The following is a 19,892-nucleotide window of genomic DNA, read 5'->3' as shown; positions in this document are numbered from 1 at the left end:
CTGATTATACTATATATTTTTATTTAATTTTTTTTTTCTCTGAATATTTCCTCCACCAGTACAGTGAACATTACAATAACAAAAGCACAAAAGCAACATTTCCTGAAGAATTATTTATTTTAAACACCTTAAATTGAAGATGTATTCTTAATGAGCATAAATGAATGATGTGTATCTGCTGCTGTTTCAGACTGAAGAACAGAATGTCAAAGGACACTATGGCACCGTGTTTAATAAGAAATATAGCCATTTTATTAAGGAGCTTAACCTATGTGTAAATAGTGTAACAGTGTCGAGTTGTTAATCCACATCTGTGATGGCTCGTCTTAAGGAAACGTTCAGCAGTAGGAAGTTTGCGTCAAAGAGGTAAAAAACAAAAAACAGGTACAGTCATTAAAAACATTTCATTAAACAGAAAACAGTTTCAACTGAAAGGGCACTCAGAGAGCGCAGACCTCCAACAAGGTGTTTGTACGGTGATATCTGAGGTGGCTGTTATGTTTTGTTGTATGTTTACACACAGAACACCATTCATGAAGATGGATTCACACTTGCGACAAATTCAGTTAATTTGCAACCGGAGTTACAGTTGACCTGCGTCGCACTGTAATCACAACATTAACAAAAGTAAAAATCTGTGTATCCACCCAGTGACCCACGCCACACCCTCACAATATTCATGAACGTGTAGTTTTTCAGTAACCTGCTGGCAGACAAACAAATGGCAGTGAAAACAACCTCCTTAGGGGGAAGGTAACAAGTGACCAGTTAAAATCCCTAAAACTAACAGTAAGTGTAACTATCACCCAAAACTCCATTAAACTCAACAACTTGCCTCCATCTCCCATTGAAATGCTAAAACTCACAGTGTAATTGCTCAGAGAAACCACAACAACACCACGAAGACTTGAAATGATGTTCCTAATCAAAACCCATCAACCTGAGGTGAGTACCATTCACACATACTGAACTCCACTCTTCCAGTGCAATAAAACACCACAGATAAAAACACAGCATGATAAAAACAAGCTAAAAAAAACACACAGTCCAACTTCCACTTGTCTTCTTTTTGTCCGGTAATCTGAAAATAAAACATAGTGGACATATTTGAATGTTATCACACAAACATTCAACATAATAAGGCACAGACACAGTTTCCTGTTAGTGAGGGTGTAGTTTCCACTGGGGTTCAGAGTGACGTCACCCTCACATTCAACATTCACATTCACTGAATAATTTATGTGAATACAATTTGTTTACAACCCTAAACTCAGTATTTAATGCAAATGTGGTTCTGCAGCAGGAGGTGCAGCTGTAAATGAGAAATTTCTGGTCAGAATATCTCTTAAGTAAATATAAAGCCCAAACTGAACACCATGTGTGTCACTGCCCACACGCTTTAGGTGCCAGCACAGTGGAGCTGAACCTCTTATTCATAGCGAAAGAAACAAGTAAGAACAATTTAATATTCTGCAGCGTACGTTTTCTGGGGGGAAACCCTGAGATATAAAACCAGAATCGGCTGTTAAGCAGATAAACCGAGGTGCATGTGTGCAGACTTGTTTCTGAGTTGCGAGAGCGTCCTCACCTAAAAACTCAGTGGCCTCTCCGGTGACCCCCCCAGCTGCAGTAAAGCTACACTGAGTCCGGCCTTCAGCGCTGAGTAGTCCGGCTGCTCAGAGTACTGCAGAGCCATCACCGCAGTCAGGTACGTTTGCAATGCACCTAAACCCGTGACACACACACAAATACATCAGCAAAGGGAATGTCAACACTTTAATGTTGTATAAGAAACATTTTAACTCACTGGAAACTCTCTTCTTCCCAAAGCAGTGACTCAATAGTGCAGGAACATCCTCCATGTACCTACAATGAGAACGTCTTTGAGTAATTTGCATTTCTCTGTCTCCTACTACTAATTTGATGATAAACTCTCTCACACCTTTGTTTCTGTGTGGCTACTTGGTCCGGGTGGGTGAGGGCGGTCCACGGCAGCGCTCCTGTGTGCCAGCGCAGCATGCAGTAACCCAGAGACTGCAGGTCACTGCGTCTGGATGGAGCTGGACAGAGGACACAGACAGTGGTGATCAGAAGATATTAAGGCTCTCCAAGTACCCCCGTTGTGACTGACGTTAAGATACAGTAAGGTAGGCCGACCCTATTCAGTAATGGAGGGAAGCAGGTTTATTCCAAGAAGATTATTTATTGTTCACTGTTGTTGGATCCTGAACTGAAGAGTCTGTACTGCGGTGGACAACCTGTGGCCCTTTGCTGCCACTCTACAGCTGTCACTATCCATTAAAGGCAATAAAAGCCGACCCCCCCCAAAGAATTTCTAGTATTTTAATAGTATTATGTTTTTTAAATGAATGAATTTAAAAATATTTCAGCAATTCCTCTGCATACTATTAGAAGCAGCTTATGTATCTCCAGTGGTACACATACCATAGATTCAGAACCAGTGATACATCAACACCACAGAATTACTCTCAGATGTACAGATCACCTTGTTTTTTATCCAATGTTGAAAGAACATTTTACATGAAAAAAATAAAAATAAAGAGAAGCCTGATGGCTCCGCAGACAGATGGACTGTGGGAGGATGAGTGCAGGTGTCTCTCATGGCAAGAAGAAAATAAATCTGGTAGCGTTTGGTTGACGGTAGCTTGTGTGGAGAAATGATTTGCTGACGTAGGACTCAGTGAACCACAGGACTGACTCACCTGCTCCCTTATGTGCGTCCAGGCTGATAAACTCTACAGTGCCCTCATGTGGCGTTCTGCTGGCTTCACGGTACTCTACATGCTGTCCACCTGGACAGTATCTGAAGGCATGGCAGTATCCTACTAGGTATATCTAACACCACAGACACAGACACAGACACAGACACACACAGACACACACACACACACACACACACACAGACAGACACACAGACACACAAAAAAAGAGTGATCAGAGTAAAACACTTTCAGTGATCTGCCACTGACGGATTAAAGTGTCTACAGAATATTTCTCACCTGTGATTTCTGTCCTGGTTGGATGTAAATGTTTTCTGCATTAATATCAGCGTGAACATACTCGTTTGAATGAACATACTGCAGCACATCTATCTGCAAGGAGAAAGAAATGTTACTGTTTATTATGCAAGGGGGGAATCATAGCTCTTCACGTGCTCTGGATCTAAAAATAAGAATATTGTGTGAAAAACAATCGTACAAGTTTACACTTACTATTCTGCAGGCGAGCTGAAGAACAGCTTTCTCAGGAAGAAGCTCATCTTCTTCCTCCATGACAGACTCGAGAGACTGACCCATGTTGGGGAAAATCAGGAACCTGTAAGAGAACAACAACATATATCAGAATCACGAGTTAAAGTAAAATTATTGCATATGTGTGTAAATATTCACATATAAATGTTTTTCACACCTGTAAGATTCTGCATGAAGACCAAAGCCAACACAGGAAGGAATCCCCAGAAAATCCATCTTGTTCTGTTTGATCCACTTGTCCACTAGAGAGACAATACGTTTTAATAGGAGGATTACCGTGTGTTTGTACGTGAGTAAAGTTACCTGACAAATCAGATTACAGCTAACGAAGGGTTAAGGATGGCACAATGACGCTCCTGATGACTAAGTTCTTGTACGCTTCTGCTTTCATCTGAATGTATTGTGAAATAAAAGACTGATACTTTTCTGTGATATTGTGTAACTAGATCATATGAGAAAACTGCCAGAACCCTTGGTGCTGTCTCTTTTATATCATAGTTATAAGTGGTTCTGTTTCTGGCTGATAGCTGTTTTAAAAGTCAAAAACTTGTAAAATTGATTTAAAAAAAAAAGCCAAAAACAAAAAGTGATAAATACTTCTGCTATCTTTGTTTTAACAAAGTCAAAGTTTACTTCTCTTGTAGTTAACATCACAACTATTAGAAAGTATGACTGCAGCCCACCCTCAATGCCTTTATTTGATAGGACAGTTGAAGATAGACAGGAAAGGGGGGCAGAGAGAGAGAAGGGGGACAACATGCAGCAAAAGGCTGTAAGTTTACATTTTTCTTCTATTTGTTTGAGTACTTTTAATGAACAGATGCAGTTTACTGTAATGGTTGTGACTAATGTCTCCTGTATGTTGTGTTTGTGTTTTTGCCCTCTGCTGGAATAAAGATCTGATCTGAATACACCTGTTTGGAGTTCAACTTGAAACATACTAAAAACTTACCAGAAGCAGGTTTAGCAGCTCTCTGCAGAAAGTTCTGCTCATTGAAGATTCTTCCATCTTTAGCTGCCTAAGAGGAAGAAAGATAAGACAGACTTTATTGATCCCACTGAACTGGAGCATTGATTTCAGGAAATAGAGAACATATAAAAACATTTAGTTTGTTGATGAATACATAAATGGGAAAGTGATGATTTCTTTATAATAATAATTAATCACTTTTTGGAATGAGTACTCAGAAACACCTTGAATATAAGTGTTGAGATAAAACTTACCAGTTTGAGGATGTGATTTGATTCTTTAGAATTTGATCGTGAAACAGTTTGGAAAACTGAAAAAAGGACAAAATGATATTATTGAATTATAATAGAACTGCAGCTCTATCCCCTAAACTAGGTGAGCCATCTCTTTGTATACTGATGGTCCAAAACATCTGCTTTAATGAAGTTAACTGGACCAAAAAGACTGTAAAAATTACTAACTGTTTCATCATCCAGTATTTGCTCTGATGTCCTGTACACTGTCTCACCTTCGTAGATGAGCTCTGTCGTGCTCTGACTGAGCAGTTTCACCAGCTTCCACTTCCTGCCCGTCTTATCTGTCACTTCCTGACCTTCCTGCAGCGGCTCCACAGCGGACATATGCTTTGCCTTCTTGGCCTTGCTTTTACATGTAGCTGAAAAAGTTAAAAGTGGAAAGTTTGTCTCTGTGGGCTTCAAATGACATCCTAGTATCACAGAGAGCAACAGGGTGAAATAAACCGATGGCAATAAAACATATCTCTTTAGAAATGTGGAAACATTACAATTGTTTTTGTATTCTGGTAAAAAAGATGTTGATTATTTAAACATGTTTTAAGGCATTGGTGAGTTTTTTGACAGCAGAGTAATAAAAGAGGATGAACATCACAGTTACAGGGTATTTAGCCTAAATCCCATTAAATTTTTGCTCACCTTTCATAGGAGACCTTGAGACTGGTGAGGAAACAGGGGAAGAAACAGTCACATGAGCGCCGTCTACCGTCGACTCCTCTGCTTTCCTACTCGGCCTCTTTCCCTCTTCTAGCTGCTTCGCTGCAGGGCTGGAGAGTTTTGCCTTTCCCCTGGCTGCATTAAGGATCCAGCAACAATCAATATGAATTAAAGAAAAGATTATTAAAGAAAAGAAGAGCGAGAAACAGATTGTGTTTGTTGTTCACCTCACCTTGTCGAGGGGATTTGACAACAGGAGAAGAGGAAGACTCTAAAGTCGGCTCTACCGTTGCGTCGAGTTTAAAAGTGACTGTGTGCTGCTTTGGTGGAGTTCCAACAAATCCAACATTGTTATCTGCTGATACAAATCATAGCCTTTTTGTTCCAAAGAAAGGCATCAGCTGTCAAATTACTTTACACTTACACCACCAGTAAGTGTTACCTGAAGGTTAAAGCCACATGTCACACTAAGGTGCATGTGTCTGTGCCCCCTTCCCTCACATCTGAATTTAATAAATCTCTCCTAGAGCAGAGCAGCTGCTCCCAGACCATTTTAATTACCTTCAATCCTGTCATGGAGTCCTCTGACAGGGTTAGTGAAGGGCACCACTGGTGGAGCGACATCTTTAATGTTGAATGTAACATCTTTGTCCAGACGAAGGGAGTTACGGGTCTTTCGCAGGGCAGGACGAGTTGTAATTGGAATCGAGCTGATACATGCATGAGCTGTAGAAAAAGAGAATTCACATTTTTCAAAGGTTTATAACTACACAACGTCTAAAATCTAGAGATAACTCCGAACTAAATATTGCCAAGATACCTTTACCTTTACTGTCCGCAGGCTCGAAACTTGTGGTTGAAGCTAGGCTCGTTTTAACTGCGGATGTTGCTGCTTCATCTCTTTTGGGTGGAGAGAGACTTAAAGACGCCGTGGAGCTCACAGGTCCAGATTCATCAACAGCACAGGGAAGTTTCTCCCCACATGAAGGGCAAAATCTGAAACCAGGCTGCAACTTTGTACCACACTGGGGGCAGAAATGAAAAGGCATTCTGCAGGAGTAAACACACACACACACACACACACACACACACACACACACACACACACACACACACACACACACACAGAGAGAGAGAGAGAGAGACTATTATTCACTGAACCTTACTGCCTCAAGTGTCTCTCTGGGAGTAGCCCTCTAAGTATTGACAGCGACGATGTCCGTTGGCATGGAGATGAATGTCCTAATTATCCTTCACCATGGCAACTACAGCAAGACTCGTCTTACAACCACATCAAACGTGATTAGACGCTGTTTTATTTCTGTCAAACGATGTGTGTAAAATTAAATAAACATATAACTAAAGATAAAGGACAGTAAACGTTTAGATCCTAAAGACACTGTTAACCTACTTAAGGTAACGTTAGCATGCAAACATTAGCAGTGTAGTTGCAACACAACAAATCAAAGATTCAGAACTCGACATTTAGAGAAAATAATATGAACTAAAGTCTGTTTCTTACATGAAAACCTGCAGAGAATAAAACAATATAAATAACACACAGCTCAACGGAAGCTAGCTAACGTTAGCCAACTAAAACTGAACTTTTTAAAAATAAAAATATAACCAAGTTTTTGGGCGGAAGTATCCTCTTACTTCTGGTTTTAAGCTTCTGGCTTTTAGTTAAACTGTGGACGAGTTAAAATAATTTAAACATAATCTTAGGACTAACACAAACACTCCTCCACCGCTTCAGCCTCTGTTTGGGTTCAGCTCTTCTTCCTCCCGGGCTTTAATGACGGTTCACAAACCAGCCTGTACGGACATTACCGCCCCCTGCTGTACATTCAGGAAAACACACACACAAAAACAATAACAAAAAACAAAAAAATAAATAAATTGACCTCTATAATTCCTGATCATTTAAATTAATTAATTTAACGATGATGTGCTTTCCATGATTTCTTTCCAAGTAGATTTTCTAATGTTTCTAATGCTGTCCCTCCCTCTCTCTATTCCCCCTTTTCTGTCTCTCAGCTGTCACTATCCATTATATAAAATAAATAAAATGTACTTGCCATTACAGGGTTTTGCACATGATCCAGAGAGAGAAAATTAAATGGGTTTCATTCCGACTGTGGTATCAAACATGAGGGGGTTGAATATTTCATACATTATGGTGAGATGATGAACATTCAGTGTTGTATGTTTCATTAAGGGCAAACATTACAGAAGTACGGCTCCTAGTAAACGATTATATAAAATGAAATACAGCTTCAGTGAATACATAAATAAAAAGGTTTATTTTAGGACATCATTTACATAATTTGCATATGAAACTGAAAAATTGAAAATAGGACATATTTCAGTTGAGTCTTAATAATATAATCAAATTCAATTTAATAATATTTTTAATCTGTGAATTCAAAGTGTGAGTGGAAAAATATACTCGTGTCTAAAACATAATATTCACCCTTTTATGCAGGAAAGAATGACAGTGTAATACAAATAATGTGGATTTGTGTGTTTAAGTATAACAATCGGGACAACATTTCTCACAATACCATTTCAGTGTTTTACTTGGTGTAAATACTCTTTTTGTAAAATATTCTATATTAAATAAGTAGATGAGGCCTGAACAGTAGCCACACTCATTAAAAACATAGCATTTGTTATGTGAAATAGCACCTCTGCTCACATTCCCTGAATGATTTATTTCACAAAAGTGAACACATTTTTATGATGGTTGCAGAGATGGTTGTTGTGTGAGGACCAACACCTCCACTATTAAACACTGTGGGAACCCATGGAATAACTAATATTCATTTGTTATCATCCTGGGGCCTGAGGTGAGAGTTTATAGGACTACGACTGAAAATCTGTGTACTTTAAAACATGTAGATTTGAAAACAGTAGACATTGTTACAAGTGAATAAAGATGAAAAATTAATGAATTAATCAGCCTCCTAGCCGGTGTTACCTAATAAAAAAGTTTGACTCTATGGGAGCTGCAGAGGAGAGTCATAAAACTGTTTCTAGACAGAAGATCGGACTTCATTTCCAAAACCTCCAATCTTGTCATTACGGACGATACTTGTTTGAATTTCTATATATTTAATTTGAAGGAAGCAGGAACCATTCAGGTAATTGATTGAATCATCTCCAAATAGCTCCTTTTTTAAAATGTGAAGCACTGAATTAAAATGCAATTGTGTGAACTATGTCACTGACTACATTTCCCTAAAACTAATATTTTAAAGATACATTTAAATCTAGTAATACATTATATCAACATGGGTACAAACGTAACAGGAAGATTTTACATTTACATTCATAACTAATTCTATTTATCCATTTTTCTTTACAGCAGGATGAACGACCGGAATTACCCAGGTTCCTGAGTTACTGCTCAGTTTTTACTTTTTATATGAAATTTATTCCTCTTATCAAACTATTGAGGATCAATTATTGGCCAAAACCTGTCGCTATACAAGTGTAGATGACTTCATATCAAACTGTATCCAAACATTGATTCAGAAAAGAAAATACATGAATGTTAATTGTCCATCTTAGCTAACATTGGTTCTGGCAGTGGCACTGGTGAGGTTACAGCCGGACATCGGTCAGTGGTACTTAACGAGCTAAAGTTTCCTAAAAGAACATCCACAGCAGATTTCTCTCCAGCAACAAGCCGTGACAGCAGGTATCGACATTTATCTGACTGTAGAAAGAGAAACAGAAGTGGCTTCTTTCTTGAGTTAATTGCAGTGTGAATCTACGCTAACCTTAAAACAAGTAAAGAGTAGTAGTATACAGTATATTTATAGCACATCTGGTAGGAGCTGCCCTGACAATCAGCATATTCAGCTGATGACTAAAGTTGGACATTTCAGCTTGGCATCACAACAAATAAATATCCCACACTCCGATATGAATTAATTATTCAAAAGATGAATTATATGAATTGAAATGTAATTCCCATATTAAAAAGGCACTTGGCATCGGACACAAATAAAAGTTTTTCCGACTGTTAAACTTGGATGTCTTCCTATTTTTTCACCACTGTTATGGACACAGATATGTAACAAAATGGCTCGTCTTCGTTCTAACATGCACATTTGCTCCTATCAGAGCTCTCTGAGATATCTTGGTTGGTTGGTCCATTAGCTCGGACAGTCCCGTCAGGGATCCAGGACTTGTCAACACATCGTTCCATCCTCTTCATGATCAGATCCAGCAGGACATCCACAGCCTGGTTGACGTTCTGGCCGTTTGCAGCACTTGTTTCAAAGTATGGGATTCTGCATGGAAGGAAATATAGTTTATAAACACTGGACCACAGAACAATATAACATAAACCTGAACCTAGTTTAGAGTAAAAATTCTATGGTCTTCTCATATAACACACATAGAAACCAAACAAACTCCACCAGCCTTCTGTGTTGCCCTCAGCTCCAAACCCAATAATTAAAACTGCCAATGTAAATAATCTTTTGTTTTCTTGTTTTTGTTTAATTTTATTTTTAAAAGATCACAAACAGAGTGAATAACTTGAGGACTATTTTCAGCTGCAGATGAAAACACATATGATACATACAGCAACAGGTCAGCATATGTGTTATCAACTCAAATTAAACTTGTGTGCCCAGATTTATCGTAATGAATGAACAGGTCATTCAGTGCTGAGGCTCCTTTATTGTGTTTTAATAGTTTTTTGGCAACAATGGAGCTCTCTGACACAGAGTAATAAGGTAGTAGTAGTATATCAAGTATATCAGCGTTGATTACACACAGACTATAATTGTTAGAAAGATCAATAAATTGTTGGTTTTGGTCTTTTCCTGGGATTTGTTGACGGTATAGAATATTATAACACTTGTTTTTAAAACTTAAAAACATGAATCATTAAATGTGGTCCTCCGAGTCCCACGAGTATCAGTGAGGTTTATTCCTCTGCTGAAAGCCTTTAAAACATTTCACACCGTAAAGATTTCCTTTACAATATCTGTGTTTTTAGTAAAGGCGTGTCTAGCAGGATATTTTACAAATGTGGACAAATATTTGATTTTCGAGGAGGACCAATTTATTCTGACATTCTCCTGCAGACTTTGGCAAACAATGCAGCCACTGCCTTCTTGACAAACACTTGAGGGAGAGGTTCATGTACAGATGGTTCAAAAATGAGACATACCCATACTTCTCTGCCAGCTCACGGGCCTCTTCTTCACTGACTGCTCTCTGATCTGACAGGTCACATTTGTTGCCACACAGAACGACGTCTGGACTTTCGCAGTACGCGTGAATCTGTAACTGACCTGAAAGACACATTCATTTATTATGTATTCACTCCTTTGTTGTATAAAATGTATTATCCTTACTTTTGAGAAAAATATCAAGACATCGTTATTGTATTATATTCTATATAGTAGTAGCAGTAGCTCAGGCTGCGTAGAGAAAGACTCTTAAATGGAAGATTACACATTTATTCACACTAACAGCAGCCTAGTGTCATTCATCATTTCATCATTGACTGAAGTATTTTGGAGGTCAACAAGGAATTTTATTTAGTAAAATGTGCTGTGCACTTTGTCTTAAACTAACTCAGGACTGTTTTTTTGATAGAATCGTCAGTTTGCTGACAAAAGTGTACATTCAGTGTGATACTGCAGAGAACGTACTCATCCAGTTTCTGACGTTGAGGAAACTTTGTTCATTTGTGAGATCAAACAGGAGGAGGAAACCCATGGCGTCTCTGAAGAACGCAGTCGTCAAACTCCGAAACCTGATACCATTCAGAACAAATTATATAATTAATAGTGGGAAAGACACATTTGAAGACCAGTGAAGACGAGACCAGGTTTGAGGAAGGTGAGAAAGTGCTGGTAGAAGTAATTCATGTACCTCTCCTGTCCTGCAGTGTCCCACAGCTGCATGTGAATCTTCTGTCCTTTACCTGAAGATCCATCTGGACCAGTTGATTTGTAAATCTTGAAACAGAGACAAGTGAGGTCAAACTAACTGGATGTTCTCTGCACTAAATTTAACTAATATAAACAGCTATAAAACATTAAATCTCAATCCGGGTCATTGTGTTGTTCTAATGCGGCATGTTGTTACTGACAGCTTGAATTTTTAGTGTGTAGTAAAGTTAAGTTGCACATCTGCCTCCACTAGAAAAAAAACAAGAATAACTAGCAGTGTTTCCTCTATGTTGATTTAGGAGCGGCAGCCGCCGCTGTTAAATTTCTGCCGCCTCGGTATCAGAAATGGGGCAGACGCACAATGTAGTCACGGTTGCCTTTTAAATTATCCTGCCAACATAATGCACCCCCGTTGGCTGCCGCTCACATTGCAATTTAACAACAAGTAGAACTATTCAGAGGTTATTGGGGCTGTCCAGTTTAACTCCACATACTGTTGTGTTGATGTAGCTTATTGTCAAAATGTTCGCTTTCTTCCAAGTCGACTATTAAACTAACAGCTCCACCAAAACGTCACCGCGGTGGGTCCGTTTTAATTGGACAATGTTCAACTCTTCAGTTCTCAGCTCAACGTCCAGATATCAAACATCTGGAAACATTAAAACGGTAAATATATTTGTTTGTGTTGCAGCGAAGTGTCAGTTCTGTTTCATACGTAAAACATTTGCCGGTGTGACAGGACGGGTGGACAGGGGGTGTTCGGACAGGCCTGCCCCCACTGCTAAAAATAAATCCTAGAGGAAACACTGAACTAGGGATACTTGGAAACATCCATTAATTAAATAAATCATCTAATAGGTTTGATACGTGTATTTGAGCCATCTGTGGGGAAAGCAACCTACTGAGTAGCTCTGGTTGCTAGTACTGATGGTATAAGTGAGCGAGGTGTGGTGGTGAGAAAATCTATTTTATGCCACAAACTAATATCAAAATAAACACAAAATAAAAACAGGTTTCCGGGTTAAATGGACCAGCGTGTATGATTTAGTGGCATCTAGATTGCAACGAGTGTGTAGAAGAAACTAAGGCGGCTGCAAAACTCCTGAAAAATACAAAAAGCCCCTTTGTGCAGCTGTAGAAACATGGTGGTTCAATATGGAAGAGGACCTCACATATAGAGTCATAATGTGTGCAATCATTGGAAATTAGGCTTTTCATAGTGCATTGTCTATTTGTATGAGCAATAATCACTGACAATTAAAACATACAAACCAGCATATACATGCATATTGTTTTCTAAATTAAAACCATTTTCAGAAGTGCCAAGAAGTACGTTTTATATCATCACACATATCAAACATAACAATATTATCCACATTTTCTTTGATCTATTGAACAGTGCATCACTTCAGTGGGTTGCTATAAACACTTTTCCTCAGCCAGCAGTTTTTACACTTCATGGACTTTAACAGTCAAAGAGAGCTTTGGGTCGTTTGAGGAGACACACTAATTACTTATTGTCTGCTTTAACCACGATGACTAGTTGTGATATTTTACAAAAGCTACTCTGTAAGTGGAAGTTTCATAGCTAATGCAACTTTTAAAATCACAGCTGCCAAAACATTTGATTTGTGGCTCATAAAAGATCCTTTCACTGTGTCTTTATCTTTTTATCAGAAGTGATAGAAACAGTGATGGACAGTTACTCAAGATAAACTGTACTGGATTGACTGAATGTCCAGTATAGCTATGAAAAAACTTTTCAGGTATCGGGATATAATCTCTCAGCTGGAGGTCAGCAACATTCAAGAGAAAATATTGAGTCAACATGAACACTGCTCCGCTGTTTGCCAATGGTATGAAGTGTTTATTCTTAAGGAGGGTGCGTCCTGCTGTTCACCAGCATTAGTCATAACTCAGACTCCTGTTGCAACATTCATCAGTAATCTTTTGTTACAAGAGAGTTACTTCATGGGGTAGGAATGCATTTAAGCCCCTAATTAGGCAGCTATAAATGCTTTTAGCACACATGGACACGAGGAAATGTTCCATCTGAAGTGCAGAGCGTAAAATCCTTGTGTGCTTTTATTGAATGAGTATTGAATGAAGGAAAACCCCAACAACTACAATGCTGATTTGTTGTATTAAAAGTTGATTGAACTTACCACTCTTTTTTCTCTGAAGTCTATTCCAACTGTAGTGATGAACTTGGAGTTAAACTTCCCATCTGTGTATTGGTAGAGGAAGCTTGTTTTTCCCACGCCAGAGTCACCGAGGGCTAGGAATTTGATGAGGTAATCATAGTCCCCATCAGACATAGTGAGTGCTTAATTTCTGAAACACACAAACAAAACGACTCAATAAACCAACAATCACACTATTTGGCAAAGATATAGTGGTATTTGTTTGTTTTCAGTGAAGACACTGAAGTCTACCTATCATCTAACCACTCAAACATCAGGGAACTCCTGAAGTGCATGAAGCTCTTGATATTTAAAAGGATAACCAATACATTCGCTCTAAAACTAAATTAGCAGCAATTATTCTTCCTGCAAATGAGTGTTACCTGTGTCATAGAGCTCCACTGTTGTCCAAAAAGATATTGAGTTACACCTGGAAACACTGGGTGAAACATGGGCACTGTAGTTTATTTGAATTTGATTTGCTACATGTTGTTTCACAATGGAGGAGAATTAGGGAGAGCTTTGTTTCAGGTAAGGTGTGTAGGTGTTTGTTAGTGGCCATTCGAACAACTACTTTGCATTAAGAGATTCCCAGATACTGAGATCTGTGATCGTCTGGTATCGAGAGACTACAACAAAACTAACAGGAGAGGCCGGGTCGGAGGTCTAATCAGGCCACACAAGTGAAAACACCTGTGTTAGTGGACTAATGTCTGCGTCCTAAAGGTCATTTAGACATACTTTACTATGTTTAATAATAGGATTTTGGAACTGAAGTTGATGCAGACTTATTCCCTCTGTCATCCCACACTTCCCTGTATGGCATTTAATCTGTTATCTTATCTGTTGTCTTTCCAGTCCAACAAGTAGATTTAACAGTATGTAATTAACATTTAATTGCAGTATCATCTTTACATGAATTCCATTCTCACTCTGGTGCAGGTCAAGTGAGAACAGCCATAAAAACAAACTGTCTTTGTCAACAGAGTTACATGAAGAACATCATGTCCTGCTACAGATGCCAACCGGTCAATGCAGCACAGGAGGAGCTCACAGTCTTCACACACTTACTGTAAAATAACCTGTACAGTGTATTGGCAAGGAGCCAACTAGGGAAAAGGAAACAAACTGACGACAAAGATTAATTATAGAAAATTATGTCTCTTGTCCTGTCAGTGTCACCTTTCCTGTTGTGCACCCTTTTATTGTCCTAAATTGCAAAATAGTGTTGCAACTGATTCTATGTGAAAATCTGTTTTGACAGTACGTAGGCTCAGCTTGCCAACTAGGCTATTAATTATGCATGCATATTGCCAAACATTCATTTCCCAAACATCTTAAAAGTAACATAAGAACCCGGTTTGGATCCACCCTCATTAGGCTCTTATGCTGTGTAACATACAGTCAACGCTGAAGGGAGAAATACATAATGTCTTTCACACTTTTCCAATATTATGCAAGACTTCCAGATGTTGATTGGTACAGCTCTTGGCATTGTGGGCTAATGTGTGTAACGAAAGAGCTGTTTCATCTTGCTGACACAGTGACAGGAAGTATTTTAAATTCCTCTCCCTCTCCAGCCACAGACACACACATAAAAACACACCACGCTCAAGTTTATGTCTATTCACTATCACTATGGCAAGAAAGTAGTTGTTAATTCTCTCTACAGATTACTGGCTTGGTGCTCTACACATATTGGAGTAAAGGCTGAATTTATATGAATTAAGGACGTGTAGAAGCACATATTTTCTTACACTTTTATTTTTTTATTTATAACACTATATACTTACTGGATGAACCGTTTTCACTTGACATGGTTGACCAATTCTGATCAAAACACTTAAAGGAAAGTGCAGATGTATCATATGACCAAGTCTTACATTCTTTCACTGTAACCCCCAGTGAACCTTTCATCTGGAGATATAAGCAGCTTAAGGTCTCGTGCAAAATCAAGATCCATGATAAATGTGATGGAAGTGGTAGCCAAAAGCACTGATATGGCCTTAAAGGGTGAGCTCTGACCACCGAGCCCCAGAACTATGAAGTCCACATTCCTGCTCACGGGCCTGTTTTGACTCAGATAGATTAAAAGTTATAAATAAGGTTTTATTTATAAGTTTCAAAAGCCACCGCCCTCTGTATCAGAGCTGCTAAAAGAAGCTCAGGTTGGGAAACTCACACAAACTTTAAATCATTGATTATGTTTTAATTTCCTTTAGTTTTTTGAGGTGATGCTTTGGTTTTAAGGCAACCCTGAATCTACAGAGTTAAGATTCCCACAACACAAATTAAAGAAATACAATGTGGCCATTAAAGAGCCACAGATGTGTGTTATAAGTACACTCTTGAAAGCACTGAAACCCCCAGACCCTACAGTGTAAGTGCTAATCAGCTTGCCTAATTTTTAATCAATGAAAATCATGTTATATCAGATCACAACATCCATGCCTTTATATTCACATAAGACCAAGACAGCTTATTAAAAGCTTAAAACTTGCAACTTCCTGCCACATTTCATTGTTAATTACGCCAGTTTCCTGTTAACTTCCATTCAAAAGGCCCACTGATACAAGTATACTCAGTTGCCAAACTATTTGGTACAATTAGTTAAAACAAATGCAGTCCTGCAGGTTATAATGTTATTTTATTGAAACTATTTAAGAGAGTTGCTGAGTCAACTTCATGGTGACGCTGCTGATTTGTATTGCGTTACACTATGCCATGTTTCTAAACTTTTGTTCACCATTATTTAATCCATCCATGTCTGTAAACCTCCAAAATGACTATAAACATGAATTAGCACCTCCTGTCTGAGCTTGTATCTAATAAACTGTCCACTGTGTGTCCTCAGGAGACCTTTGCCACAGCAGGCAGTGTGACCCGTGGTAGCACAGCTGTAATTAATAACATTAATTATCTCTGCGTCACATTTAGTGAAGGTCCTGTTACCGACCTTATTACTGAAAACCACTATAGAAGAAGTTGAGTCAGTGTATGATTTCTGTTTGAGTGAAAACAGGTCAGAGAAGTGACACAGTCAAGTAAAAACCACACGGTGCTGGAGATGTAGATCATGTCAGCAAATTTCTGCAGACTATTATCAAGCTAATCAGTAATCAGACAACTCCAACATTTGAGGCCCAATCGGAAACAAGAAACAGCATAACCTCACATTACTAAGCCAATGTTATACTGAAAACAAAGCAAAGGTTCGTGCATCGTGTGTGCAGTACACAAAGTTGTGCTAAAAGCTCAAATTCAAGGCCATTTTCTAGTCATTAACACTTCCCAGCCCCATCATAGCTGTGAAAAGGAAGCAAGCTCTGATGGCAGAGCATGATCTTCCGTGTTAGGCAAGAAAACACTGCGAGCAGTAAACAGTCAGAAAGAACAAGTCTTTTTCAGCCTTTCTAAAAACAACAATGTCAGTACCTGGCCTCCTCCACTGGATGTAGATCTCTCCAAAGGAAAACATAGCACAGAAAGCACTAAAAGCTGGCTGGAAGACCTGTGAGACTTCTTCACTATGAATCACTGCCTGTGGTTGAGTGGTCTGCCAATTACCTTCTTAATATATTAACTTTCCTTAATCACCTTACAAATTGTGCGTGTTAAACTCATTTGGGTTCAGAAGAAATAACAGTGGACAGTCTCACGTTGCCCACAACCTTTTAACAGACAACAAACGAGGCCCTGTTGCACTACGGGAGAGATTAAGGTGGCACATAATACAGTGCTCCTCTCACTGACGGGGCCTCAAAGGCAGCAGTTAAATAGCACTCTACAACCAAGTGTGAACTATCGTAACCGAATTTATTGGTGTCAATAACCACAACAAAAACTATTGTGTCTGCGATCACACCAACAGCTATGTATAACTGACCTGTAAGGTGTGTTTATGTTCTTAAGTGATCACCAATAAATTAGTGTATTAGTGTATCTCAGACAATATCAACATTAAAAATAAAATTAGTGCCTATTTTCTTTTACTGCCATTTGTTGATGTCATTTAATATGAATTAGAAACTATGAATACAATAATTCTCCGAATACTGATTTTAATATCTAAACACAATCTATTAGCTGATACACAGTAACAGTCTACCACCATCTAATGCCAGAAGAAGAAATGTAGGTGGGAGCTCACCACGACTGAACTGATGTAACTAATAGCAGAAAATTAATTTTACAATGATACCACCAGACAAACTGTATTCAGTGTGGATCTGTCATGTCTGACCGATACCAGATCCACCAATTAAGATCAGTGTTGGTGGCAATAATCGATCCATGTGTCAGATCAGTGCAGCTTCTGTTACCAACCGGTCAATGTGGGACACTCACAGGCCCGAAGCTTCATATTCAACAACTGGTAATTAGTTTCTGGTACCAAAAAAAGAGGAAAGATTAGACTTGAATTTTGCTTTGTGATCAATAAGTAATAACCAAAAAATAAGAAAGGCACACTGCTTTACACAAATTAAAAAAGCCTTTGATAAACAGGGTTAACGTCTATGTGTCTTCTTCAGGGCATTTAAAAATCATATGGCAGCTCACATTTAATGATATAATGTAATTTAATTGATCACTAATATGTTTTGTACAACTGTACACACCACTAAATAACATAATGAAATAACGAAACTTCTTACCCAGTCTTGAGGCCCTATTTTGTAGAGGGTCCTTAAGCTAAACTAGTCTAGTTTTGAAGGCCTTTTAAAGGAATTTAACTTTTTAGAAATGCATCGTTCAGAAACTTACCACAAACCAATTAGTAACATACAACGTGCAGAAAGTGAAAACTATTGTGGTCTTCTTTTGAAAAACTTAACTACCTTATTTCATGAATGTCTGATAACATTAACATGTGCTGCACTGCATGTGCACTAGAACTTCATAAATAAAGTCCCTATCTGTAGGGGCTCATTTGAGTTTGACACAGGGCTACAACACGTTTTTAAAAGGTGCTATTTAAGTTGATTAAATATTTTATATGAATGTATTAGAAATTCTACTCATGATTTTGTGGTATCTTTATGTTATCTGTCTTACGTTGTTTGTCTTTAACTTGTTATTTGTGCATTTTGTGGCCAGCCTTCCTATACAGATACAGCTTTACAGCTTTACAGCTTGAGCTCTACCTAAATATCTGTTCTGGCATTTGCTCCTTCAATGGGAGTTAACCCAGTTGCTGTGTTTGCCAGGCAAGTACTACCACCCATGCAGACCAGCAAACAAAAAGCAGCTTTAATCATTTGTCAGGGAGTAGTGGAAGACCCACCCTGGGCAGCTGTCCAACACAGAGGCCAGGCCAGCTCCTTAAGGACAATCCGGATATACACATACCATAAACCTGAAAGGGTGCAACACAAAGCCTGACACTCCAATAACGTGAAACTCAGAATAAGATCAAATGAATTGTTATGAGCAACCATGCATCTTTAAAAACTTTCTGGCTACCAAAGCTGGTATCTAATCTTTAAAATACCTCAGAGAGCAGGATTTATCAGCAGCAGGCAGTGTGAGGCACACAAAACTTATTCCCACAAACAAATTAAAACTCAAATCGATTCACTGTAACAAACAGACAATCTAATGACCCTCAGCTGGTCCTCATGTGGCAGTCACTGGTGGTCAGGCGACCGCATAAACCAAGAAATATTCACTTTAATGTCCTTTATTTGGACCCTGCCAACAAGTCTATGTTGGATGCCAACTACCCAGCTTCCTCTGTCAGACATATTGCAGCATACATATGGGTCCAAACGTGCCTAAACGCTGCGGTAAATGTTAATAACTTGAGTAACGTCGTTGTTTTAAAGCGGTGTTAGTGTGTACCAGTTATTGGGGCGAGTGTGTGAGAGGCTAACGAGGTCTGGGTACAACCGTGAGAAGAGGATCGGGCAGGTGTAACAATGTGTCCCGGCTCTCTGTGAGTATGTGAGGCTGGATTTAACCAGCAGTTTGAAGAGCTGTTACCAACACACACAGGCGACTGAATTAAAAATTAAAAGACCACTTTTTTTTAAATTTTAAGTCTCTCGCTAACTCTCCTGACAGATGCTGCGGACTGATATTTCCTGGAAACTCACTTTAGGTACAGTTACTTACCCCCGGGGCGTTGTTGTTGCTGCTGCTGTTGCTGCGCACCGTGTCGTCAAACAGTTACAGTTGGATGTTTCGGTTGGAAGCGACCGTTGGAGACTTTCTCCCAAACGTGGATAAATGAAGACTTTACTTTCTCCGTCGCCTCTGAGCCATTAGCTGACAATGAGACCAGCTTCATTAAGACTGAACAGCGGCGTTACTTTCCGTGGTTGAGAAACAGCTCCTCCTCACGGAGCCAACGGCCGTTACATGACTCACAGCCAGCGTCAGCGGCCGGGGGAACGCCGCCATTACAGCCACCGACCGGCAGAGGGCGCCATGGTTACCACTGTACACTACCACACTGATACAGGGGGAGGACTCTTTACTCAGGCCTTTGGAGAGTAACGGATTACATGTAACGACGTGACAAACACAGTAACAGTTACATTTATTAATAAAGATGGCTGTAGCTTTCGTTACCTTACTTGCTATAACCTCTGATG

General features: G+C 39.0%; 2 protein-coding genes and 1 long non-coding RNA gene across 8 annotated transcripts; 1 reads left to right on the top strand and 2 right to left on the bottom strand.

The window, feature by feature from the left end:
- Positions 1–98: 98 nt before the first annotated feature.
- vrk3 (VRK serine/threonine kinase 3) lies at positions 99–7,009 on the bottom strand. Of its 5 annotated transcripts, none has more exons than XM_051379208.1 (16): positions 6,925–7,009; positions 6,019–6,242; positions 5,754–5,918; positions 5,425–5,550; positions 5,175–5,327; positions 4,751–4,897; positions 4,497–4,552; positions 4,225–4,291; positions 3,430–3,514; positions 3,234–3,336; positions 3,021–3,113; positions 2,724–2,856; positions 1,943–2,060; positions 1,808–1,866; positions 1,589–1,725; positions 99–1,081 (listed from the first exon to the last, which is right to left on the bottom strand). In XM_051379208.1, the coding sequence occupies exons 2-15, from the start codon at positions 6,239–6,241 to the stop codon at positions 1,589–1,591; spliced, it is 1,665 nt and encodes a 554-aa protein (XP_051235168.1). In that variant the 5' UTR covers position 6,242; positions 6,925–7,009; the 3' UTR covers positions 99–1,081. The 5 variants fall into 5 exon arrangements, with proteins under 5 accessions (XP_051235168.1, XP_051235167.1, XP_051235170.1 ...); XM_051379207.1 differs by having other exon boundaries at positions 6,849–6,976; XM_051379210.1 differs by having other exon boundaries at positions 5,425–5,547; positions 6,849–6,976.
- Positions 7,010–7,476: 467 nt separating this feature from the next.
- rab27a (RAB27A, member RAS oncogene family) lies at positions 7,477–19,660 on the bottom strand. 2 transcript variants are annotated; one of them, XM_051379717.1, is made up of 6 exons: positions 19,411–19,660; positions 13,279–13,447; positions 11,094–11,179; positions 10,871–10,974; positions 10,390–10,507; positions 7,477–9,493 (listed from the first exon to the last, which is right to left on the bottom strand). In XM_051379717.1, exons 2-6 carry the CDS (start codon positions 13,429–13,431, stop codon positions 9,298–9,300), a joined length of 657 nt encoding a protein of 218 aa, XP_051235677.1. In that variant the 5' UTR covers positions 13,432–13,447; positions 19,411–19,660; the 3' UTR covers positions 7,477–9,297. The 2 variants fall into 2 exon arrangements, with proteins under 2 accessions (XP_051235677.1, XP_051235676.1); XM_051379716.1 differs by having other exon boundaries at positions 10,384–10,507; positions 19,411–19,658.
- Positions 19,145–19,515, top strand: LOC127351797 (uncharacterized). Its single transcript, XR_007880952.1, has 2 exons — positions 19,145–19,231; positions 19,360–19,515. It is a non-coding gene; the product is annotated as an uncharacterized LOC127351797 (long non-coding RNA).
- Positions 19,661–19,892: the final 232 nt, after the last annotated feature.

The sequence above is a fragment of the Dicentrarchus labrax genome, unplaced genomic scaffold (assembly GCF_905237075.1).
Source record: "Dicentrarchus labrax unplaced genomic scaffold, dlabrax2021, whole genome shotgun sequence".
In the NCBI taxonomy this organism is placed as follows: Eukaryota; Metazoa; Chordata; class Actinopteri; family Moronidae; genus Dicentrarchus; species Dicentrarchus labrax.
The sequence above is the reverse complement of the archived record's forward strand: the minus strand, read 5'-3'. Positions and strand labels throughout refer to the sequence as shown.